The 27,261-nt window shown below is 39.7% G+C and overlaps 1 protein-coding gene across 1 annotated transcript; it reads left to right on the forward strand.

The window, feature by feature from the left end:
• On the forward strand, positions 1–27,002 carry LOC115633822. The gene is made up of 8 exons (XM_030531308.1): positions 1–287; positions 16,283–18,287; positions 19,307–19,892; positions 23,597–23,776; positions 24,126–24,283; positions 24,343–24,786; positions 26,098–26,392; positions 26,461–27,002. The coding sequence occupies exons 1-8, from the start codon at positions 161–163 to the stop codon at positions 26,659–26,661; spliced, it is 3,996 nt and encodes a 1,331-aa protein (XP_030387168.1). The 5' UTR covers positions 1–160; the 3' UTR covers positions 26,662–27,002.
• The last annotated feature ends 259 nt before the right edge of the window (positions 27,003–27,261 follow it).

Raw genomic sequence — 27,261 nt, forward strand, 5'->3', positions numbered from 1 at the left:
AAAGAGCAATGTTCAAACAAAGGAAGAATACAAAAATTAATGTTAATTAACCAAAGAGCGGCAAAGTATGTGCGAGAACTGAAAAGCAGAACAAATCTTTAATCACAACAACAAAACAAGCAAAAGTTATAATAGTAACAGCAACACGAAAGCAATCAAAATGCCCGCCGCATCAATCATACAACAACATCACCAGAAACAACTGCCAGGCTCATCATCAGCAGCAGCAACAACAAATGGTGGACCACGTGTCAGCTTCAATCGAGATGTACATGTGAAGCGCATAGGTCAGTGTGTGTTGTGACATCAACTATGTATAATATTAAAACGCCAGAAATAATCAGCTCACATTCACATCTAAAACTTAATGACAACAAAAGTAAACAGCAACAACAAATAAAGGAAAATCTCATTAATAACAAGTCAAAATTACTAACCAAAGACTACACACAAACATACCAAATAGCATATAGATACATATGTACATTCATATGTTGAATAAGCCAATTTTGGTCAATCAATGCTAACAACCTACGTTCCATTCAACTCAGCAGAAAACGTCGAGCAAACATAAATACAAACATCCAAATGTACATACATATAGTACGTGCACAGTCGTATAACTAATTAACTGAGAAACTTTTTGTTGACGTTCTCGTTCTTACCTTCGCGTGCACAAAAATGGTAAATCAAGCTTAACATTTGCACCTAATGTAAATTTTGAGTTCGTTTTCTATATATTTAACTTAATTTCATTGATATTTAACACACACACAAACATAGAAAAGTGGGTTCATTTTCATTGAAGCTTTTCCAGATTCTTCAAATATGAAACGTGCTTGATGCGCAACAAGTGGGCGAATAAGCCAGAACGAATGCCAAAAGCAATAACAATGCCGCCTCAACAATAAAATCTAGTTTACCTTGAGCGCTTGCACACATACATACACATACTATATATATATACTGGAACATATACAATCCATTTTAAATAAGTAGATATTTTATATGTAAGGCATTACAAGTAAAATAATAAACAATAAGAAAATAAAAATACTTACTTGAGCATCAGGCACCAAGAACAGAGACACTCAGACGCAAAGTATCACTTTGCACATCAGCATGCTAGGCTGTGCTGGACAGTGGAGCAACCTGTTAAAAAAGTATTTAGTGTTTAAAACCAGACATATGGTATTGGGATGCCGCAGTTTCAAGCCTTTAATTCTATAGAAACTTTTGATGCCTCAAATTAATGAGGTACACAAAAAAAAAAAAACAAATTGCTTGTGTGCTTTTGTTCTTAATTCATAGAACTTTTTTGTCAAAACAAAACAAAATAACCTACATAAAATGGTTCTGAAAGCGTGTTGCTGTATGACTTAAATTTGTTGAATTTGGAATGAGCCATCTTTAGGGTGATTCCATCTAAAATAACTTGTTAAAGGTCTCATATAAAAAAGTTAAATCATTAGTTTGCAGATTGAAAGGGCGAGTACTAAGTTACGATATGTGTCCTTATTAGCGGCTATAAGATATTTAAGGAAATACATAAAATTTTCAAGTGATTAGTGGACCTAAATATAAATTGTGAACCACTGTGACGCGGCTGTATCTACGCAAAAACGCATCAGTGACACTCGCAATACAGATGTGGCATGCCAAGTCTTGCCCAAGCCATGATTGTCTGTTTGTGCACAGCGTCGACTATATTATTATTGTTATGATTATGTCTGGCAGTAGCGACAGCAGCTGCAGCAGCAACAACAACACAAACAACTGCAACGACTACAGCAACAAAGTGCAGCAACTTTTCGCATTTAATTGCGCGGCAATAAGATTTATTTCATAGTTAGATGGAATTTATGGCGTCTGTCGCATTCGTTGCAGCCGAGCTCACGACGCCAAATGAAGAAATTAAAAATTGATTATGACAAAAGCGGTACAAATAAAAATTATTTAGCAGCCTTTAATAGATGCGACTGTTACACCACTGCCCGCAAGTAATTTGCATGTGTCACGTTCGTTGTCTGAGTCTTTTGTTTGGCTTATCCACATTTTCGTATACCTGTGCTGGTGGTTGCCAGTGCCACTGACAGAGTTTTCCCTTAATTGTGACAGCTTCAACTTCTAACTAATGATTAAGTTTGCAATTTTATAATGGTTCGGTATTGTTTTAGTCGTTAATGAATGGGCAACTTTTGCGAGTTGATCAGAACTGGTTATAGACCTGTTTACGTCTAATGCTAACGTAACAGTTGAGCCTGTCCCCGTATGCATTTTCTGTCTATAAATGTATGTTTATTTTAGGTTGTGCTCTTAGTTTTGGTTCAAGTAAATAAAATAAGTGGAAATGCTAAAGTCGGGTGCCCCGAATTGGAAATGCTCTGTAATTGTGTATGTCTAGAATAGTTACAAACTAAAAATTTTCTTACCGCTTTTAGCTTTGTTTGTTAACCAATCGACTTCGATCTTGGTTTTTATTATCTACGAAAGAAAACAAACGGCAATTGCATACTCGGTTTTATAAAATTGTGTTGAATCGGACTATTATAAGCATGTTATAATTCCATTTAAAAAGCATGCTGTTACGTGTTCTAAAGTATTTTCACCGCGTTCATGTTTTTAAACGCCAATTTCGTGATTGTGTTGTGACGGGCCGAAAAAAAAACAGGCCTATGCCCATCTCTAGCGTCAGTGTCCGAAGCTGTGTGCCTACGATTGAAACAAGATCGTTTTATGTTGAACGATTTTCTGAATTAACAATTCAGAAGAATTCTAAGAGTCATATCGTGTTATTTTTATAGCCTGTACCCAAAGGGTAAAAGGGTATACTAGGTTTGTGCGAATGTATGTAAGAGGCAGAAGAAGGCGTGGCAGACGCCAGAAAGTATATATATTCTTGATCAGGATGACAAGACGAGTCGATATAGCCATGTCCGTCCGTCCGCCTGTCCGAGCGTCCGTCTGTCTGTATGAACGCAAGTATCTCAGAAACTATAAAAGGTGGAATAACCAAACTTGGCATCCAAATTCTCCTAAGTCCGAGAAAGTACGAGCTTGAGTTTTTTTTCGATGCACCCCCACTCCCCCACAATTCGTGTTTTTCCATAACTACCGTAATTCAAATTTGGTTATTACATCCATTTAGTGATTATGTGTCCATATGTTAAGTTTCATCATGATAGGTCAATTAATGTGAACACGAACAGGGTATTTCAGAGTTGAGCCCACTCGACTCTAGTATTCCATTCTTTATTTATTATAATTTACAAAATCTTGTTATTTCTACAAATTATTTAAAGCTGCTTATGCAACTAATAAAGACCTTAAACGACCTTTCAAGAAGTCACAGCTGAGGAATGTAATTGCCACAACATTTCAATGCTTTTTGTTTTTGTTTTACTTTTATTTTGTTCACATGGAAATTGAAGAGAATTACGTGTAAAACGTAGATTTAATGATATTATAATTTGAGCGCAACATGCGGAGCTAAAAACGTAAACAATAAATTACACAGCTGTAGGGCAAAAGCTGCAAACAAAAAACATTTCATATACTATACGTGTATGTGTATTTATTCGTTGTCGAATGTTAAGTTGAATATAAATTATAATGCAGTCATATGCAAAATAACTAATTGTAGTTAATTTCTGCCTTTTCCACTCACAGGTAAGCCACGCTCTCTGCGATGATGTTGATGGTAATGATGATAGCAATAATGATGATGTTTATGCCAAAGCGGAGGCGGCAAAAATGGGCAACCTTGTTCAGCGACAAATTTGGAGAGGACTAGTTGAGCACTATATACTCGCAATAAACAAAAAAGTTAGCATTTTGCAGCTGGCCATGGTTGGGACCGTCACTGTTGTTGTTGGTTTTTTCATGATGCACTTGCATTTTGAAGGCGGACCAGTGAAGAAAGAAAAGGGAACAATGCGAATTGTAAAGTATAAAGTATAAAAGCTGTAGCAGCCTTTGTGTTATTAGCTGTTATTCGTTCTTGATATTATAACAGGCTACTGTCAATCATCGACCGACTGGCCAGCCACATATACATATATATATATACATATATCTGTGCACATAAATGGGTACCAGTGCGTGTACGTTGATGACATAATTTTCGTAAGTTATTAAAAAAGCGTTAAGAGAACGAGTTTCGTGCATATGGGCGACATGATGCCTTTGTAAAGTGTGTGTAGAGTAATGCTCTGAGGCCAAGTTTAAGAATGATTGGGTTGGCCGGCTTCTGCATGCTGTTAAACTATTGCCAGCATGCAAAAGCAAAAATTATGTCATTTTGTTTAGTTTAGGCTTAAGTGGCGAGTTAAGGGGTATAATCTCTTTAAGACATCTTCAGCTGTTAAACATGTGCCTCGTGCAGATTATAGGCAGCCTTAAATATTTTGTAAGTGCTGGTTGATGAAACAATACCAATTGTTTGCATTGTGTTAAGAGGTATTAAACAAGAGAGAACGCTACAGTCGAGCAAGCCCGACAGTGTAATACCCTGTACCCAGGTAAACTTCCGTCACTGAGTTATATGCGCCCATAGCAGCAGCAAAAAGAGGAAGAAGAAGAGCGAACTTGTTGCTGCAGTTTGGGGAGGTTGTACTGGCGAGAATTTTTTTTCGCTAATAACTTTTCTTAGAATTGACCGAATTAAATAAAATTTTGAACAACAGTAGACAATTATATATAAATTATGTGTGCAGAGTTTGGTTTAGGTAGCATTTGAAATGTGGATGTTATTGACGAAATTCTGTAGCGGGGGAAGGGGGGGAAAATTCCAAAAAATAAAATAAACTCGTCCTTTCTCGGACCTAGGAGAATCTGGATGCCAACTTTGGTTATTCTAGCTTTTATAGTTTCTGAGATCCTCGCGTTCATCCAGACGGACGGACAGACGGACGGACGGACGGACGGACGGACATGTCTAGATCGATTTCTCTCGTCATGCTGATTCAGAATTTATATACTTTATGGGGTCGGAGATGCTTCCTTCTGTATGTTACATACTTTGCACAAACCTAATATACCCTTTTTACCCTACGGGTACAGGGTATAAAAATAACTTGATGGACTCGTGTTAGACTACGTCAGAAGCATTAATAGCATTCCAAAGCAGCTGTGTAAACTCATTTCACAGTATTTATCTTACCACCCACCAAGTAGGTGCCGTAAAGAAAGAATGCGACATTCGAGCAAGTTCGACAGCGAAATACATATTGAAAATATATACATATTCTTTTATGAGGTAGGAGATGCCTCCTCCTGCCTGTTATACCCTTTACCGGTAGTTTAAAAAGGGTATGTTACGTTTGTGCAAAATATGTAACTGGCAAAAGGAAGCATCTCCGACCCCATAAAATAAATATATTCTAAACATGTCCGTTCGTCTATTCGTCCGTTCGTCTGGATGAACGGATGTATTTCAGAAACGGTTGAGTGCACATTAACAAACTTTGGTATATAGACGCTCCTGGTCCCTGAGCTACACGAATCTATTTTATTTTTTTTTGATTTTCCCTCCTGTAATTGAATTGATTCGTTGCATAATTATACCCTGTACCCGTAGGGTAAAAAGGGTATATTAGGTTTGTGCAAAGTATGTAACATGCAGAAGGAAGCATCTCCGACCCCATAAAGTATATATATTCTGAATCAGCATGACGAGAGAAATCGATCTAGACATGTCCGTCCGTCTGTCCGTCCGTCTGTCCGTCTGGATGAACGCGAGGATCTCAGAAACTATAAAAGCTAGAATAACCAAAGTTGGCATCCAGATTCTCCTAGGTCCGAGTAAGGACGAGTTTATTTTATTTTTTTTAATTTTCCCCCCCTTCCCCCGCTACAGAATTTCGTCAATAGCGTCCACATTTCAAATGCTACCTCAACCAAACTTTGCACACATAATTTATATATAATTGTCTATTGTTGTTTAAAATTTTATCTAATTCGGTCATTTCTGAGAAAAGTTATTAGCGAAACAAATTCTCTACAGTACAACCCCCACAAACTGCAGCAACAAGTTCGCTCTTCTTCTTCCTCTTTTTGCTGCTGCTATGGGCGCATATAACTCAGTGACGGAAGTTTACCTGGGTACAGGGTATTACACTGTCGGGCTTGCTCGACTGTAGCGTTCTCTCTTGTTATTTATGCAAATACGGGTACTTGGTATCGTCAAAGTTTTGCGCACTACAGCGGTTTTTATACCCTGTACCCGTAGGGTAAAAAGGGTATATTAGGTTTGTGCAAAGTATGTAACATACAGAAGGAAGCATCTCCGACCCCATAAAGTATATATATTCTTGATCAGCATGACGAGAGAAATCGATCTAGACATGTCCGTCCGTCTGTCCGTCTGTCCGTCCGTCTGTCCGTCCGTCTGTCCGTCCGTCTGGATGAACGCGAGGATCTCAGAAACTATAAAAGCTAGAATAACCAAAGTTGGCATCCAGATTCTCCTAGGTCCGAGTAAGGACGAGTTTATGTTTTTTTTTTTAATTTTCCCCCCCTTCCCCCGCTACAGAATTTCGTCAATAGCGTCCACATTTCAAATGCTACCTAAACCAAACTTTGCACACATAATTAATATATAATTGTCTACTGTTGTGTAAAATTAAAATTAATTAAAATTATTCAATTCGGTCAATTCTAAGAAAAGTTATTAGCAAAACAAATTCTCCCCAGTACAACCCCCCCAAACTGCAGCAACAAGTTCGCTCTTCTTCTTCCTCTTTTTGCTGCAGCTATGGGCGCATATAACTCAGTGACGGAAGTTTTCCTGGGTACAGGGTATTACACTGTCGGGCTTGCTCGACTGTAGCGTTTTCTCTTGTTATTTTCACAGTGAGTTTTTCCCATTATGTCATGTTTTAATGAGCTCTTGCATTTTAAATTAATTAATTAATTACTCAAATATCAGTTTGATTATGTAAGTGCCATCATCATGAAATGCGTGCCCCGAATTAGATTTTTGTTTGTTTTTGCAAATGTTTATACCCTGTACCCAACGGGTTAGAGGGTATACTAGTTTAGTGCGAATGTATGTAACAGAAGGAGACGTAGCAGACCCTCTAAAGTATATACATATACAGTGAAAACTCTCGGGACGCCGGACACGCACGGTTGGCCAATTTTTGTCCGCCCAAGGGGAGTGTCCGCATAAGGGGATGTTTTTAAAAAAAAGTGTCCGCCGAAGAGAGTGTCCGGATAAAAGAGGTGTCCATTAGGCAGGGTTCGTAAAATGCGGGCAAAACCCGTTCGGGCCCGCGAGAAATTCTGCCGCGGGTATTTTCGGGTCGCTGCCGACAGAGGCCGCGGGTACGATCGGGTCGTACATATGTATGTGTGATGTGTGAAATTTGTATGATGGTATGCTTGTGTGTATATATTTCAAGGTAAAATGTGCGCAAAGCATTTCATCCCTTATAGCCTCACTCAGCAGATTTGTCTGCGTTTGCATAGTGGTACCTGATACTAAATTTCTGAATGAATGTCATTCGATTTTTTTTGGCTATAGGAAATAAAGAGATCATTTGCAAATAAATAAACTTGTTACTAAAATATTTTTTACTATTCGAAAGAAATTTCGTTTATTAATTCCGCATTTAGTTTCGCTATTAAAATATCGCTTAATACATTTGGACTTAGTCTATTTCTTAATTTAGTAAAAATAAGGGGTAACGCGCTAAAAGCCCTCTCCACTGACACCTGAGTTGCTGGCACAGCCAACGCAATTTCCGCTATTTGTGCCAGCTCGGGTTCACTACATTGAAGAGACTTCCAGTGCAGCAATATATCATCTTCGAGGCATAGTCGTTCACCAAATTGAAGATTGTGAAAAATACACTAGCATATGTGAATCGCTGCAGCGAACACCAAATTTTAGTCCAAGATGCCTTATGTGAATACGCAGAAAATGTGCATTTTGGAATTTCCCTCCCTCCCCCCTCTCCCCCGCAAATCGTAACTCCCGTAATTCTTGGAATTTCGAACTAAAATTTTGGAAATATCCCCAGTTGGTTGGCGCTGCCTGCGGCTGTTGTTGATGCTGGTACTTTGGTTCACCTCACACATGTTTACACAGGCACGAATAGATGCGCATAGGCATACATACACTCATACTCACACAATTATACACCATTTACGTGAGTTCGAATACCGAGAAAGGTAAAATCGATAAAATTTTTTTTTAATTTTCATAATTTTTTTTATTTTCTATAATTATTGTAAACATATGTACAGAGTATTTTAAAGTCGGGACACCCGACTTTAGCTTTTTTACTTGTTTAATATTTAACTTAATTTATTTAATTTAAAAAAATTATTTAAAAAATTGATTGTTTTTGCGGGAGTGGGTATAGGGTATTTAAGAGTTTAGCACACTGTTTTCATTTAATTTCTTCACTCAAAGCTTGCTGTGAATTAATTTGTGACCAACATTTAATTTAATTTGCTCGTGCTTTTGTATTAATTTTATAGCTTTGTTTGTACATTTGTTGGTACACTTTATTGTTGTTGTTGCTTGCTTGGCATAACTTTTGCTTAATTTATTCATATCTGTCGCTACTTGAGGCGCCCGCATGATGAACGGATCGCTCCTTTAGCTATTGCCCTGCACTCTGAGTCGGGCAACATGCTATTAAAATGCCATTTCTGCTTTTTATAAATTAATCATTTGCATATTTTTCATTGTACGGTATAAGTGTATTGCATTGCGTATTTTCATTATGATAACAATATATTTTTGCTTTGTTTTGTGGTCGCTTTTGTTGTTCTCTCTGTGGAAGCCCCATAAGCAAAGAAACTTAATTAATAAGACTCATTTTGGCTTGGCCTGCCCACAATATCGCACTATTTTGGTTTTGTGACATTGCCATGGTCAGTCCAATGAGCAGTCGGAATAGCAGTCGGTGAAGTTGGAGCAGTCGTTAGAGCTGCTTACCGTGCCAGTACCGCTTTACGTTTTAGCCAAGACTCTTTGTGGCCAGTCGTTCAGTCAGGTTCTTTGCTTTGTTGGCATTGGGTGTCAGTGTCGCTTGTGAGTTGTTGTTGTCGATGTTTTTGGTTGTATTTATTAAACGTGTGTACGGTTAAGATGACACATTATTAAGTTACATCGAGGCATATTGAAAAATAGGTAAATGGCATGGTTGAATAATATCAAAAAGTTAAATTTAAACTCTCAATCGAACTTCAAAAAAGTGCAAAAATCGCTTTAAAAATTCAAAGATTACGTCATTTGTTTGTCAATTTATTCTGTGTATGTATTGAAATGAGTGTCATATTATTTTTAGCACATTTTGTTTTTAAGACTTTGGCTCTTATTGTTGTTGCTGTCGTTGTTGCGATATTTTTTTTTGCTTAGCCTTTGTTGACAGCTGGTGGGTCAAAACAAGTTTGTCGCTTATTTCTTTGTGGCATTCTTTAGCGAAAGTTTATATTTGTTTTGAACGCTATTAAAGATTGGCCTCTGTGTCCACAATTACAAAAACAACACCATCAGCAACAATAAACTAAAGCTTGGCTTGCAATTTTAATTGGGTACACGACATTAGGACGGTTGTGTGTTAATTAAAGTAATACATATGTATATACGATTGTTTATATGCAGATTGGCTGAAATTCAAGGACGACAATATTTGCTTTGATGTGATTAGAAATTGCAGCCTACGGCATCGATAGGCAGGGGCATCAAATTATTCCCATATAGAAATGAATACGATGCAATACGCGATCTAGATAAAGCCACGACCGACCTAAGCTGCCGCCGACAAATGAAAATGAAAGTGCGCACAGGTTAATTGAAATGCCTTACAGGCGTGTCCATTGCCCGTTGCACGTCACCCATTGCCTTGTGAACGTGCATATCGCGCTCACATGTGGCATATGCAACTGCCACATGGGGGCCAGTGAACGGCCCTGAGCTTTGAGCTACTCATGGCTCGGCAGGGTAGTCGCTGCCTGATCGCCTTTCGCGAGTATGTTGCATGCTTGGCATGCCACTTAATAATGCGCATGCGGCAACTTCGGCGTTTCGTTTGGCTCTTTCGGCAGCAGTAGCTTATATCTGAATAATGTTGTTGTTGTTATTGATGTTTTGTGCAAACACAATGTGCGTTGTAATGTGGCAGAAAAGCAGCAGGCAATGCTTCTGTTGTTAATCACTGAATGCCACAACTACCGGCGAGGCAGCTCAAGCGGCAGCTAAAAGCGCCTTATCGATTTGTTGACATACTGTAAACGTGTTGAGGATAAAGTCACTTAGAGTCAGTACTCTTGGCTGAGCTAAAACGTTTCCCTGATAATATTTGACATGGGGAGACTTACCTCGGCTCGGCTGTTGTGATCAGCTTTATGGTCTGTGGTCAAGTGATGCTAATGAGAAATATGGATGAAGCAAACATGAGAGTCAATGATCAGTTCAAACATGAATTTGAGTTTAACTGAGAAATTGTAGACAAAAGAATTATATTGTAGAATCAGAATTATGAATTCAAATTCACCTCTCTTTGTTTCGAAAAGCACAGACATCTGCATAAATGATCTTTTAAAAAAGCATCAAGTTTGTTACATAATGTAAAAGGTTTGGGTAAAGTAAAAAAAGATGTTGACATATTTTTATTAAATTAAACAAAATTTTCACAGCTTTGTTTCTTTTTATACTCTGTACATGTAATGTACAAGAGTATATTAGGTTTGCGCGAGCTGAAAAATGTAACAGGCAGAAGGAGGCGTGGCAGACCCCACAAAGTATATATATTCTTGATCAGCATGACAAGACGAGTCGATTTAGCCCTGTCTGTCTGTCTGTCCGTCTGTCCGTCTGTCCGTATGATCACTTAGATCTCAGAGACTATAAGAGCTAGAGACACCAAATTTTACACAAAGATGCCTTATGTGTGTACGCTATACGAGTTTGTTTTATTTTTTGGATTTTTCCCCCCACTTTCCCTCTATGGGGGTTTTCCCGATTTTCCATTCGTATAATCGCCTATATCTCGAAGACTATAAGACCTAGGAACACAAAATTTTAGTCCAAGATGCCCTGTGTGAATACGCAGAAAATGTATATTTTGGAATTTCCCTTCCTTCCCCCTCTCCCCCGGAAATGCGATTTTCTCTAACTCCCGTAGTTCTTGGAATTTCGAACTAAAATTTTGGAAATACCCCCAGTTAGTTATTATGTGTCCGTATGCCAAGTTTCACTATGATAGACCGATTTAACAAGAAGTTATATCCATAAATATATTTGCTGTTGCAGCGCTGCTCAAGTGCTACCCAAGCGCTGCCCGCGGCTGTTGTTGATGTTGCTGTTTAGTTGACTACGAAAATGCTTACACAGACACAAATAGACGCGCATAAACATACATACACTCACATAGACGCAATTGCTTTGTATATGTGCAATTATATACCCTTTACTTGAGTTCGACTACCGAGAAAGGTAAAATCGATCAAATTTTTTTAAATTTTCTTATTTTTTTTTCTATAATTATTGTAAACATATGTACAGAGTATTTCAAAGTCGGGACACCCGACTTTAGCGTTTTTACTTGTTAGAGCTACTTTATTTTAATAGAATCGATCCAAAATTCGCAGAAAGCCGGTATAAGATTGATTTAATGAAGAGCAAGCTTTAATCTAACCCAACAGAATAAAGTTTAATAATGAGTGCAGACATGTGTTTAGCTCATGCAGGGACTATGATTAGTAAGCAAAACATTCTCACGATAGAATGGCGTTGATAAAAACCATAAGTAATATAGTTCCGGGGGTAGCAATATTCTAATTTGGGTAATGACTTAAGCTATAAATATATAATAAAACTAGAACCTCTTACATGGGTATTGAATAGAACTTCAAAATATGCTAAGCAGTTGCACAGTTAAAGTTATTTTATATTTAAAAAATTAATAATCTTTTAGAAGGGAAATAGTTTTCTCCATATTTTATGATTCGGGCTGAAGACTGATGACAGATCATGAAACATTTGACATCATGGCTTCTAAAAAAGGAATGCGACTGTCCATAAAACTCACTCTCTCTCTAATATTCATTCTTTTGGTCTTTGATTTCGCTGCCCGACTGCTTCAGTGAAAGTCGTACTGTGGGGCACTAATTTTTAACGTCATCGAGCACGTTTCGTGTCGGCATCGATTTAAAAATCCAAATGGCATAAAAAACGACATTGCTATTATTTATATGACTTGGTCAGTTGTGTTTTTCTCTCTCGATTTTGTGATTTGGCTCACCTTGACTATCACGAAAGCCAAATTACGCGCCAACCGAATCGTATAGAGAAACCGGAACAAGCAAGTGCCAAGTGAGCAGCAGTGGGAGGTCGGACCAGTTAGCTGTCACTGCTCATTGAAAAAGTGGATCAGATTCCTTATCGCCAGAGCAGCATTTCCAAAAATTAATGCACAGAAAAGTCGTGTTTGCAAACTTGATTTATTTTGTTATTTGTATGAGGAGGGCACCCATAATATTTTCCATTTTTCAGAAATTTGCTATTTAGTCGTCGCACTGATATGAAATGGGTAACACCCATAGAAGTGTTTATTTAACAAGAAAAATTAAGTTGGCTGAGGTATATTGTTACACTTCCTTATACCCTGTACCCGTAGGATAAAAGGGTATATTAGTCTTGTGCAAAGTGTAAACCAGGCAAAAGGAAGTACTGTCAACCCCGCAAAGTATAACATATATTCTCAATAATCAGCATGATCAGAGAAATCGATCTAGACAGTGTATACATATCAAGCTTGGTTAATGTGCGCTCAGCCGAAATCCGGGCGTTTCGTTTATCCAGACTGATGTACGAACGGACATACTGACATGGCTATATCGACTCGTCTTGCGTACTGATTTATGGATTGGACAAATATTGTGATAAATATCAAAGGCATATTGATTTTTTTTGTCCGTGTGTGTGTAAGGGTTTCCAACTCTCTAACTTTCTCTCTCTTTCTCTTCCTCCTGCTACACTCTTATGCCATTGACGCGTTGGGTGAGCAGTCATAGAGCCCGTTGGCTCATTAAGTGGATCAACGATTAGATTAATGAATGGCTTTCAGCGCCTTGCCAGGTGTTGTTGTTGCTGTTGATGTTGGGTTTGTGGATATTGCTGTTATGCTAATCAATCAATCATGGTAGCTAAACAGTTGTTTCTTTGTTATTTAGCTGGAATAGCTCAAGTGCGGGATCTCGTGCAGCCCAAAACTGCATCTTGCGCTGAAGTCACAACATGTACAGTTAGTCAGGCATTAGTTTCACTGCCACATGTCCAAACAGCCGCCGCAAACTGTCGCTTAATGAAATTTATGTTTTCCTGCTGCTGCTGTTGTTGTTGTTGTAACTCATCACAAAACCTGCCGCAATGCCGTTGCTAAATAAAGCGCAGCTTCAGTCAGTCGGCCCTGTCAGCAATAGCAGCAAAAGTCACACTTGCAATAACAACAAACGGCACATGCCAACAACTTGATGAACATACGAGTGAGCGGCCGCCCCGTTCCTCCCAGCTTGAAACGCCGCAGAGCATGCCGTCTTCGGCCTGATCGCATTCGCAGCCGAAAGGCATCTTATACACATGGCTTGCAACATTTTACCTTGACACATATCGCTTGGCAGTTGTTGCTCTGCTGTTGCTGTTGTTGTTGTTATGGTTCATAGTTGGAGTTGTCTGTTAGTTTCCCATGCTCATTGTTTTTCATCAGATAGGGTGCTGCTGCGTGGGCGGGCGGCTGAGACCGCAAGTTGGCAGTTAGTGTGTTGGCACAAATTTTGATTTGAAAGGCAAATTTAATGTTCTATGCAAAAAAAAATGTAATTTGGGCTACAAAAATACTATACCATTACATTTCGTATGTTTCGTGCTGGGTTCAATCACATCCCGCATGAAAAGTTGAGCTTTAATAGGCAAAGGCAAGACAGTCGGATCATAAATTCGGCAAACTACTTTTTGTTGTTAAATCATTTCGATACGAGTGAAGCAAATTTGACACACAACACGCCTAGTTGTCATTTTTCATTTGTTGAAGAATTACTTTGCCAGCAGTTCCATTAACTGCGGAATAAACTTTGTCCAGACACAGGCCAACACCGATATCAAACGCAGACCCAAGCCTAGGCTCTAGCATTTGGCGTCTCATTTTGCTTTGCAAAATAGCGCTATTTGATTCTTGTTATTGGTTTTGTGGGAGTGGTTTGTTGTTATTCTGTTGACTTTTAAATGAGGCAGGTTGTGCAGTCATATATACATACAAGTATTATACATACATACTCGTACATATATCAGTGGTAGCAACGAGTTTTGTGCAGGTGAATGGCCAGAATTGTAGTAGTAGCCACAATTGGATGATGTGGACAATTTGCATTTACAAACAAACTTTATGAAAGAGTTATTCTTGATAAGTTATATACATATATGTTCAATATTATCAAAAATTCCGATGTTGTACTTCAATGTGATATTTCTCTAGAGTACTAATCGGTTCTATTCCATGCTCATTGCATTAAGCATTATGATGCTATGGTAAACGATTTCAGAGTTCTGTTAAGTAAACTACTGTAGTTTTTGTTTTTGCATAAGTAGATTGGATCATAGTTTGAGAGAAATTCTCTCAACTAAATAGTTAAATCCCCGAACGAGCACGGCGACTTCCAATATTTTAAAAGAGAAATTCCTTTTCAAAATGAATATTTTGACAAAACTAGAAAGAAGAGCATAGTCTGAGAGGAATTACATTGTTATTTAAATGGCTGTAATGAAAATTTGAATGATTTGGGAACATTGAAATAATTATCTGTCTAGACATGGCAAGCTGGAAGCAGCATTAAATGAACGCTGACTCTTAAATTTGTTTTTTTATCTGCTGATCTAGCAATGACTTAGGCAACAAACTTGCAATACTACAAGTATAATGCAGGTGTGCTCATTCTTGGCATCAATTGGATAGCAAGTGTGAAGATATAAGGTGCGTGTAGTCTCAATCTTGTGCTGAGTAATGAGCGTTGCTGTTGTGGCCTGCCAAAGAGTAAGATGGTAGAAAAGTAAAGCTCACGAATCACCCTTGTTATCGTTTTTTGTTTTTGTTGCTGTTATGGCCTGGAAATCTTGTTTTCATTATGATGCTCGTTTTCTTGCTTGCGACGCCGTTTTTGATGCTGTTGGTGCTGCTTTAGATTTAGCTTTAGCTCTTAGAGCGGCACGTTTTTTGTTTTCGGCGTATTAAATAATAATAATTATTATGAAAAATTGAGGAAGTGGAAAAATTTTGATGTGCTGGCGCGACTACATTCGATAGAATCTAGCGTCTCAATGGCTGATAAATCGGTCGCTGTTTGAGGGCACTTCAATGGCTATTAGCGCTTACAGCGCCGGATTACAGACTAGGTAAACTACCTTCGGATGGGAACAGAGCAGCAAGACGTGGGTTAAGCGAGGAAGCTGCTTTGACTGCCGCTTTTGTTGCGGTTGTGACTCTAGCGGGTTGCCTTATTTAGCAAGCAGCTGTGGCCAATTCACACTTGTATTGGGTATATTTGCCAACAACTCTCAGTTGGTGGACATTTGCGCGCGCACGTATTACATCATCATGCACTGTTAAAGTCACTAAAAGTCTATCCATAAGGCAGTATCAGTCTATATGGCAACTACCGATGTGGTAATTGTCTTTACATGCACAGTAACATTTTGTTGTGAGTGCGGTTAGGCATGGGGTAACAAATGAAGTCTAATTTGAATGTTTATTAAAATTTGAATGTAATAAATTAAATTAAATACTTTATATCAGGGCCTGCAAATAATGATTATTTTGTTATTTTTAAACGAGGAAGAAACTTTGAGAAAGATTGTCTATCAATTTTCACCATGATTTATATTTCTTAATTTTTATTCATTCACTATTCATTCAATGACCAAAACTGCCGGCCGATTCACAACAAAATAAAATATATTAATAAAAACTGATTTTTAGAGGGTAGTGTGGCGATAATTACAAATACAATTTAAAATCAAATACGGCAATTGTTCTAATATTTATAATAATATTTATAAATTAAGATATTACGAGTATGCCATTTTGATGAAATTTTCTATAAGTTAGTTACACTTGTAACGACAGTTTGTAGCAAAGTTAACAAGGTATTACTTTGATTTATTTTGAAACTTTTAAAGTGCAGTATTATTTGAATTTAAATTAAATTGATCTCCTGAGCAACATTAAGGCAGCTTCCATAAATTTATAATACATTTCTCCATTTCTGTTCACAGGCAAGCGCAACAACGAACCATCTGAGTACGACTACGAAACAACTAACCTGCAGCCTATTGGCAGCACACAGAGCTATCATCAACTACCACCTGACATTAATCCCGAAGACATACGTAAGGAGGCTGCATTAGTTATCGAGCAGGCGGGCAGCCATCAGAGTAAGGCCCAAAACGGTGATAACATACCAACTTTTAGGGTGAAGCAGAAACGCTCTACTAACGCCGATTCCAGCGCCAATTCCAAGCGTTTTCATTCACTGCCTAGCCGTGGTAAGAAGGGTAAGCCAGTGGCGCGTAGTTCCAGCGACGCGGCTGCTAAGAAGTCAGCCAAACGACCCTCTATATTCAGTCTCTTTAGTCGTAAAAGCGACACGAATGTCAGCCAATTAGAGCGAGATCCACGCTTCGAAGACGGGGGTGGCAGACGCTTAGTGCGGAGCAAAAGTGATGTAGGTAGCATCAAAGACGCAAGGAGTAGAGCTACACTTAGCAAGAAGGTGCCAGAACTTTCCCAAAACAGCAGCAGTCCAGCAAAGCAGCAGCTTAGTCCCATTATAGAGCAAACGCAGGGGGAGGATTACTTTGAGGAGCAGGACTACCAGAGGGAACGCCGCAAATCGGATGCTGTGACCGTGCGCGAGAAGTATGAGAGCGGACTAAACGAGCTGTTGTCCCGCAGCCGTTCCAAGGCAGAATTGGACGGACCGCTACTGAACAAGAGCACCCTGCGACAAGGAGGCATTTCAGCTGGCATTCGAGATCGTATTGAGACGCTGCAGGCCAAGAGCAGTGATAATATGCACAGCTCACAGCTGCCGGCGGAGCGCTTGCCGCTCACAAAGGGCAGAACTGTAGATGGACTAGTAAAGCGCCTGTCAATGGAGCGCTTTTCCCCACAGCCGTTGCCCATTACACAGCCCGCTTTTTCCTATATTCGACCCAATGAAGGCATCACCTATGCTCAACTGGATTTGAATCTGGGCGAGGAGACCCGTTCTCCACCCTCGCGTGATATACGCACGCCAATCCGTGAGTTTGCACCCACAAGACCACCAAGGGCTACTGATAGAGTTGCTCCCATCCAAAGTCCTGGAAACTCGCCCACTTACAATTTTAATAGTCAGAATGGACATCACACACCGCTGGCTAAACGACTGAGCGCTTCGCACTCACCCTCACCTTGGCAGCAGCTCAGTCCACGCAATTTAAGCGATGAGGACGAGGGATTGGGTTTCGAGACGCGTAAGCTGTACTACGAGGATGACCTCTCTAAGAATAATAGGGCGCGTGACCCAGAGCGACGTGAGCCGCCTATTGTGCCTGTCATTAGAAGTGTCAGTCCAGCGCCATATTTAGACGAACTGGGATATAGACGCGCCCAGCTGGAAAATCGCATATTAACTCGTCGTTTTGGCGAAGCGGCCACTCTAGACCGTCAGCACAACTCCCATACAGCCGTATTTCTAAGTCAGGAGAGGGAGCGGGAACGAGAGCAGGTAGCTGAGACGCGTTATCAGAATGAAATGCCAAGTAAATATGTGACAGAAGACTCCCCTTTCAACGAGCTCAGTTCATCCACGTTGCCCAAAGTGGGAAAGACTTCTCGCTATCGGCATACCAAGTATTATGATGACGGCCGTGGTGGAGTTAAAGAAACTTTTGTGCGAGAAACGCAATTAAATGGAACAGGCAAGCCACAGGTGCGTGAGTCACGACATCGAGAGCGCATGGGCTCAGTACCCCGAGACTTCCAACAAATCGAGCGGGCCGCAGAACATGAGCCGAAAAGCTTGGACTCACAACTAACCGGCACGGATCAGTATCGGTCATCACCGGAGTTAATGCAAAGATTTGAGAATGGTATAGAGCGGGGACAGTTACCGCAGGACTATTGGCAGAGCAGTCTGAAGCGGGACAAGTTGCAGCAACGTAGTTTCGATAAGGGTGATTCGGGAATTGAAAACGATTTTCGCAAGGAATCTTTCAATGGCGACTTAACCACAAGGTATTGTAAAAATATTCATAACCTAATTAAGATGCATATGTACATATATATAACAAGTGGAAAAGCTGAGATCGGGTGCCCCGGCTTAGAAACCTAGGTACGGAGGGTGTTGGAAGTCTCGAAAAGTTTAAAAAAATTAACAAAATAAAAAAAATAAGATTTGTTGTACCAATCATTAATATGGCAGCTATATGAAAAAGATCAGCGATTTGAATACTTCATAATATCATGTGGTACTATATAAAACTCATTAAAAAACATTTCCTTAAATTATCTTCGTAAGCAAAGCAACAGTGATTTTCCCCCGTTTGGTCTTATTGCAACTACATAAAAAAATCAGGACGAATAGTCGGACATATATATATATATATATATCGATTAATCTCGTCACACCTGCTTCTGCATGTTATATACATTTGGAATTTAGACATTCTAGTATACCCTAGACACTTCGGGTAATACAATACAAGAAATAATTGTGCACATTATAGACTATAATTATTTTTTTGATTTTCCCCCCACTTCCCCCCTGATAGGGATTTTCCGATTTTTCGTTCGTATAATCACCTAGAGACACCAACCTAGGGACACCAAATTTTAGTCCAAGATAGATGATGAAAATTTTGGAATTTCCTCCCTCTCCGCCGCAATCGCTGATTTTCCATAACTCTCATATTTCGTCGAATTTTTGACTCAAATTTGGCAAATACCTTCAGCTAGTGATTATACGTCCGTGTGCTAAGTATGATACGCCGATTTAACTGGAAATTATAGCCGTATATTTAATGTCAGGCCAAGCACTGCCTGCAGCTGTTGTTGCTGTTGCTGCTTTGCACAGGCACACGAGACATACACAGACACACACGAGACACACACAAACACACACAAACACACACATACACGCATAATTATTCTTTACATACGTACAGTGTTCTTTACTTGTTTTAATATAAGACCGATCTATTAGCCTGTTTTCAATGTACTTTTCGAATATTTTCCATCTGATTATATTTCCACAGATGGCGTAAATGGACGCCACTGGATGATATTAAAGCTTGCGAATCCTTTTTGCGCAAGGAGTGTCGGGATAGCGCTCAACACCAGCAACTGCAGCGACAGTTTACACAGGCGCGACTGCGCCGAGATCATAGTTACGTGTATCGTGAACGTTCCATTGACGATGGCTCCCATTTTGATCCACATCTGGACAAATATCCAGTGGCCACGAGCACCTTGCGGCACCGTGAGCAGCACTTGCAAATTCGACATGAGAGCAACAACAACAACAGTAGCACGCTGAAACGAAACAAGAAGCTGGGAGGCTTTGGAAAAGTCAAGCAGCTGCTCACGGGCAGCGGCCATAATCAGAGCAGCAATGGCGGCAGTGGACGCAGCAGTGGGAGCAATGTGTCCAGCAGTAAAAAGGATACACAGTCGCATCTTACAAATGGAAATAGCAGCACACTGAGTCGTCGCACCACTGAGAAAGACAAAAGCAGAGACAAGGACAAGGAAAAGGAACGCTACATGGTCAGAGAGGAGGAGATGCGTTCGCGCTACCGCGAGCATTATGCGCCAAATGAAGAGACCTCACGCGAACCAAAGGTGAGTGAAAAAATGTAAATAAATCTGATCTGAAATATGAACGTCACAACATTGGGAAAGTATTATTAATGTTTTTCAGTTGAGTCTTGCTTTAGTAATTTTGAACATTTTTCAATCCATTATATCTTCTTGGGTATTTGAACTCACTTAAAGCTACACCCTTTACGTGGGTTCTGTGTGTTGTACAGAGTAGACCCAGAGCAACAAGAACTGCTTCAGCAGCGCTTGGGCAGAGATTGACGTATCAAGATGAAACTTGGTGCTTGTCCGATTTTATTTAAAAACTCCAGGAATTATGGGAGTCATAGAAAATCACTCATACTGGGGGAGTAGGAAGAAAGAGGACAATTCTCGGACTAACTGACTGACTTCTATCGAGCTTAGTGACTGCTTGGATTACTAGCTCAGAAACATATTGTTTTAAATGCCCATTCCTACCTGGTGGAGTCTCCTATTGTGTCTGCTTATGCTGCTTAGGCTCACTCTCCCAAAGTTCCAGTGAAATTATAGAAGCGGTCTTATCAGATGGCACGACTATGTTACCCGTTATAAATACTGAGTCAGATAACCAGAACGATCCGGAAACAGTGTTGGTACAACCCTACAATATACTGGAAGCCCACACGGATATATATTTGCCAATAAGCATTACCACAAGCGAGTAAAATTGAATACTGTTGTGAAAATTGAAGTGAAAAAAAAAAACAGTTTGTAAAGTTCGATTTGAAGAGTTGTGAGAAAAATCAAAATATGTCAAATTTATAACTTATAAAACTAGTTCCACTTCAAAGAATAATTTGGTTTGATTTTATATGCCTACTTCTACCAATGTTCGGCTGATCGTCTATAAAAAGAATACAGCTTGTAAAGTTCAATTAGAAATATTGTTAGAAAAGTCAAAAGTTAAAATTTAAGAAAAGAATCAGTCATGAATGAGATGCGTCATCGATATTGCTAATCTTGAAATGATGATCGTTGCCATGCCGTGCATTGACCTAATCAAGCCCTCCTCACAAGCACTCATTTGGGCATGGTCAGATATTATTAATTTCGTATTAATCAAGATCTGTGCGTCACAGTGACGGCCGTTTCGACTTACAATAGACGTGGCTTTTAACTCGCATTACGCGCGTGTTTTTGCAATTGTTCTGCTTTGTGTGTTCGTAATTATGGCCAGAGAGTGTAGAGTGGTTGATGCAGCTGTTCGCTTGCGCGCCTACTTCCTGCTAAGCTACCGCCTAGGTGGGTGTCTGGTTCATGTCCAAATACAAATACAAGTACAACTCGCATGTCAGCTCCAAAATGAGCCAAGTCAAGTCTGACCAGACCTGGCTTCAGCTTGGACGTAATCAAATCAAGACGTAGCCATGTCGAGCTATTGCAAAATCCATAAAAAAATGCTTGAAATGTGTGGATAATAAACGACGACCAAGTGGCGTGTTGGCCACATAGAAAAAACAAAAAATTCAAAGATATTCTGCGACGAGGCGTTGCTTGAATTTTGAGCAAGAACAAAAGCGCGAAACAAAGCCCACGCAGCAGCTGTCAGCTCACTCAGTTAGTCAGTCAGTTAGTCAGTCATTTAGTGGGGCGACGTCGACTCGTAAATTAAAAAAGCTGACAGGTAAGCGACAAACGCTTGAACTCACTCAGGGAATCAAGAGGCGGGTACTGCTAACGTAGCGTATGCGATATGAATTAAATTGGCACACATTTCGAATGGAAAACGTTTCCAGCTACTGTAACTATCACTATACACTACACATCATCCACTGGCAGTCGCAGCTTCTGCAGTTTCAACAGCTTTGGCCTTCCCGTAAAGGTGTTGGCTTGCCATGGTAGCCAGATTGCACAATCACCAAGAATGCACAGATCCAAGCCCAGTTGGCACTGCCTGCCACTTAGTTGCTGACAAGCTTAGTTAATTTGCAATGCTTGAGCGATTTTCTGGGCGCTGTAGCGCCAGAAAGCTTGGCCAGACCTTGGCTGGGCTGAGAGCCACCCACTTGCTTTGGAGGATGTTGCTTGTTTGCTTTGACCGCTGGCGGATGTTGCTGCAAGCGTTCGCCGTTTGTCTCACTGCTTGTGGGCGACTGAGAATAAAGTAGAACAACATTTTTGTACTCTACAGAGCTGGGTAGTAGATCAAAAAAGCTAAAAAGAATTACAATTACGTGAGGAATAAAATATCTTAATTTATTTATTTATTTCACCGACAAACAATGCAGTCGATATAAAAGAAAAAAGAAATATATATATATATACAATTTACTTTACTAAAAGTGGAAAAGCTAAAGTCGGGTGCCCCAACTTTGAAATACTCTGTACTCTATCGAATCGTTTTGTTATACTGATCATGATTATGCATACTTTGTGGGGTCTGCCACGCCTGCTTCTGTGTGTTGCATACATTTCCACTAAGCTTACAGGGTATACACTGCATGGCATACCATATTCCTAATTTCGGTTGGTTCTTGGGACACCATAGTCTGCGGGATCTGACCGTCTACGGCACTCATTATGAATATCATAAATTCTGAACGCGATGCCAGCATATTTGAGTGTCATTACCATCCCGTGGGGCAGGGTCGCATTGTTCTGGGCGGTCAGCGTGTTTGTGTGCGTGCGTGTGAGGCCTATCGGCATTTGGTTTATTGGATTCCAAAAAGGTGTGGCTCCAATGCATAAAGGAGCTCAAGTTTGAAGTTGAACCGTTCTCAAAGTGCTGGAATATGGCACTCAAAGTTTTGGCTGAAGTGGTAAATATTTCTGTATAATGTGTGCCCTTACGTATACGTACATATATGTTTATGTACATATGTACATATGTAGTTATATTTATGTATGCGTGTAGCTGGGGATAAAATCACATTCAATAAACGCTTTAGAGAATTCTCCATCTTAATAAAAATTTAAATTTATTTCGTGTCAACTTTAGGCCGTACATTCTACTCGGAATTTTGTGCTAATTAATGCCAGCTGACATTTTGCTGTTAGCTAAATTATAGGCAAAAGTTGACAATAAACTACTTATATTGCTGGCATATAAAAGATTCTAAAGCTGAAGGTATTTCTCTATTTTTATATTTACATATTTTAAATTTGGTCTCTTTGGCGTTTAATTTGTTTGTGGGCGCTCATTGATTTGATTCGATTTTATTATTGCTATGCTCGTAGACATTTTAAATAGTTTTTCTTATTGTTGGTTGTTGTGCGAGATCAACAGCTATAAATCGTAGAATAGCAACCATATTAACGAGCGCACTTACAGCCACAAAAGCTGCTGTCCCTAATTCTCGTACAATTTAAACCGCAACTGGTCCAAAGCCTAAAAAACCCAAAACCAATAAGCGAAATCGCAAATGGCAAAACTAGTTTTCTGTGTGCAACGTGATATAGTTGTTGTTGTTTCTGCTGTTGTTGTTGCTGGTTGCTATTGTGGCAAGTGTTGCGCCCCCACAAGCCCCAACCACTCATTAGATTGACTTGACATGGAGTGTGACATGGCCTATGCTCAAGCAAAGGCCACCTGCCCCAAATTGTGAGCACTGAGTGTGTCAGTGGCGGCACAGGCAACAGGTTGTTGTTGCTGCCATTTTTGTTGCTATTATTGTTGTTGTTCGATTGTTATGCAATTGTCGAACCTTTGAACCAATATGTATCTTAGCATAAGTCTTACTTTTGTGTTTTTTTTTGTATTCCAGACTATCGATATATCCATGCGCCGTCGGCTGTCCACGCCGAAAGCTAGTCCATTGCTTGTTAAGCGAGGATCGGCAGATAAGCCGCCCAAGAAGCAGAAGGAAGCGATCACAGTAAAACCTGAGAAGACTAGCTGGTTCAAATCGCTAGATCGCCGAGCCAAAAGCACTCCAAAGGAACAGGTAAGCGAAAGCCATCTTTTGAGAAATAATAAATTAAATAAAATTAAGGTAATAGAAATTTTTTTTGTATTATTTATTATAATTTAAAGTGAGGTGAAGTAACAATAAGAGTATAGAATAGAAATGAAAATAAAATGAAAATGAGAATATATATATTTATATATAAATATATTTTTTTATTTTGGAACACAAATGCTATACGGCGTTTAAATTGTGTTCTTTAGTCAGCTTCTGAATCGAATGAAAATAAAAGTTTGTCTTTAGCTAAAACTTTAGCTTTTTTCTTAGTCACTTTCGAAATTCTGTTGAACAGTTTGTAAAATGTATATTCCACTTATTATCTACTCAGCTGAACGTGTCTGTCAATGGCCATAGCGAGGCAACGTCCAGCTTAAAGCGTACCAAACGCAATGCGCCCGTTACGCCGGCGAAGAATTTGCGTTTCTTTGGCGACACCGACTTGGATTCAAATCCGCCGACAATATCGAAGACAAGCACTCAAGTCAGGTGAGTGTAAAAGAAAATTATTATAGCCTATAATTAATACCATTCATTGGTCATTGCAGGAGCCGCCCGTCGCTGGGAAATAGTAATACTTTGCAACGTCACCAAAAACATTCCCAGAGCGCCTATAACTTGGATCGCACCACACCCACTCGTGACTATCGCCATACGCTGGTCGCCCAATCAGCTCGCCAGCGCAGCAGCTCCATGCAACACTTGGAGAATGGCAGCGATGAGGTTGACTTCCGGAAGAGGCGGCACTACTCGCGTTCGCGAGAGTTGCACGATATCTCAGAGAGTGGCTCCGAACCGGAGACGATGGAACGACACAAACGCAACAGTGGACAGCGTGCGATGTCGCTGGAGCGCACAACTGCGACGCCAACAGATGTACAGTCTCGGGCACAGCGATACGAGAAGCGTCCACTACAGGGTCCGCCAAAGCCCGCACGAAGTGCCGAAAGGCGCGCAGTGCTCAGTAATGGCACCGAGAATGGCTATGGCAGGTAGGTGTTTATCATTAATAGTGAAATCATTGTCTCAAGAAGTGATTTTTATCGTGTCTGTACACGATGATATAAACTTAAGATTATGAAATGTTCATACTATTTCTTAATAGTCCTGGTGTAGCGGTAATAGCAGTCCGGAGAGTTTTTATACAATGTACCCGTAGGGTAAAAAGGGTATATTAGGTTTGTGCAAAGTATGTAACAGGCAGAAGGAATCATCTCCGACCCCATAAAGTATATATATTCTGAATCAGCATGACGAGAGAAATCGATCTAGACATGTCCGTCCGTCTGTCTACCTGAATGAACGGAAGGATCTCAGAAACTATAAAAGCTAGAATAACCATGTTGGTATCCAGATTCTCCTAGGTCCGAGAAAGGACGAGTTTAGTTTATTTTTTGGAATTATTCCCTTACCCCGCTACAGAATTTTGTCAATACTGTCCATATTTTAAAACCAAATTTTGCAGACATAAGTTTTATATAATTATCTACTTTTGTTTCAAATTTCATCTAAATCGGTTAATTCTAAGAAAAGTTATTAGCGAAACAATTTAACTCCGGTACTACTCCCACAAGCTGCAACATCAAGTTCGCTCTTCTTCTTCCTCTTTTTGCTGCTGCTATGGGCGCATATAACTCAGTGACGGAATCTTACCTGGGTACACGGTATTACACTGTCGGGCTTGCTCGACTGTAGCGTTCTCTCTTGTTTATAATTATTCTACACATAGGTACAGGGTATTTCAAAGATGGGCCAATTGTAATACGAAAATTTTCTTTGATCGATTATTCAAATAATTATACTCTGTATCCAAATGGCAAAAGCGTATACTAATTTCTTGCGAGTGTATGTAACGCTTAGAGGAGGCTTTGCAGAGCCCACAAATTGTCTATGTTCTATACATACAGGAAGGGCTAGATCAACTCGTCTTGTCATGCTGATCAAAAATACATATTTTTGCGGGATTTGTCACGCCTCCTTCTGCCTATTGAATTTTTCACTTCCCGAAAACTTAATATACTCTTGGATCTTTTATGAACAAAGTATAAACAGTTTCATCTTAAAGCAGTAAACCAAAAATGCATTCGCTTTTGGGGATACCTAATGAAATATATTTATAAATAAGCAAAGTAGTTTACATTTTTCAGTTTTAGCCTATTATAGTATGTATTATTCTATACCATGCATCCGCTTAAGTACCTATCAGTCAGACATATAGAATATATTTCTGTCTTTAAGTCTAGAAGCTAATTTGTCAGCCAAATATTAAACTCCCATTTTCTCTTTATCCATTTTTATCACAGGGAGCGCGAACGTTACCCCGCCGAGAGCTCCGGAACTGAAGGGGAGTCCAGCCTGCACAGCCAGCGCAGCGTAGTCTTTTTGCATGCCACAACAGTAGGCGATATACCCCAGCCATATAATCTGCGTCGCCGTTCCATATCGCGGGACGACTTGCGTAAGGCCGGTGCCCCCAAACCGCCATTGCAGCCCATGACGCGTACTGTTTCACGTTCCGTATCCATGCTGGCGCCCTGGAAGCCAAAACACATAAGTGAGGGCTATGAGATCAACTACTCGCAGGAGCAAAATAAACGCGTAAGTCTCTGCTGTGAACCAACAATTAAAATAATTTCCAAGCTGTAAAGAAATATTACTTTTGTTAGATGTCAACGATGCCGCGCAAGCCTCCGCCCCACAATGGCACAAGCGCCAGCACCTTAAGCCGACTGAGCCGCAAAAGTGAAACGCCCACTCATCGTCATAATGGTTACCATAAGGATGAGCAGCACATCTCCACGTTGCAACGCCAGCCGACCAGATCCTTGCTCTCCGCACCGAATTTACGCAGCGCCAAAACAAAGTGAGCCCCAATCGAATTTGTTGCTGTCGCAGCTGGTGCGCCTACTTGCACAATGACGGTGCTCCGGTCTTAATACATGCACTTAGTTTACTACCACTCCAGAGTAAAATGCACTTGAAATTTTGGAATGTACTATTTCTAATCAAAGTTTCTAAGAAATGGAAATTTTATACCTACTTGCATATATACTATACATATACATATTTATACATACATGTGTATTGGAATTACTGTGCAGACAGCGCAGCTTATTAGTTGTATATAAGGTTTAAACTTTTGTTGCAATTCTCGTCATATTTTGTATGAAAATGTATTTCAGTAAATTATAAATTAATACAATTATAAGTCAAGTTGGACATATTTTTTCATTAGGGTTCTTAAATGTGCAAAACTTGCTATTGGTTTTGAATTCTTACCGAAAGTCATCATCTTAGATGAATTTCGTTGCTGAAAAGGTTGTTTCTCTTTTTTATAAAACGGAGCCGGAAATAGTAACAAAGCCACCATAACATTATAATACCATTTAGATCACTTTGCAATAAAGTATAAAGTATAAAGATCTACATACTTGTATATATATTACTAGCGCCCTGTCCCTGCTTCT

Source organism: Scaptodrosophila lebanonensis, unplaced genomic scaffold (assembly GCF_003285725.1).
Source record: "Scaptodrosophila lebanonensis strain 11010-0011.00,11010-0021.00 unplaced genomic scaffold, SlebRS2 tig00000001-arrow-pilon, whole genome shotgun sequence".
In the NCBI taxonomy this organism is placed as follows: Eukaryota; Metazoa; Arthropoda; class Insecta; order Diptera; family Drosophilidae; genus Scaptodrosophila; species Scaptodrosophila lebanonensis.

What these genes read in the sequence shown, in the direction of transcription:
- LOC115633822 (XM_030531308.1), top strand. Translation starts at nt 161, where the DNA reads ATGCCCGCCGCATCAATCATACAACAACATCACCAGAAACAACTGCCA. An exon ending in AAGACAAGCACTCAAGTCAG is followed by an intron (nt 24,284 to 24,342) that starts GTGAGTGTAAAA and finishes TGGTCATTGCAG; the next exon opens with GAGCCGCCCGTCGCTGGGAA. An exon ending in CGCAGGAGCAAAATAAACGC is followed by an intron (nt 26,393 to 26,460) that starts GTAAGTCTCTGC and finishes TACTTTTGTTAG; the next exon opens with ATGTCAACGATGCCGCGCAA.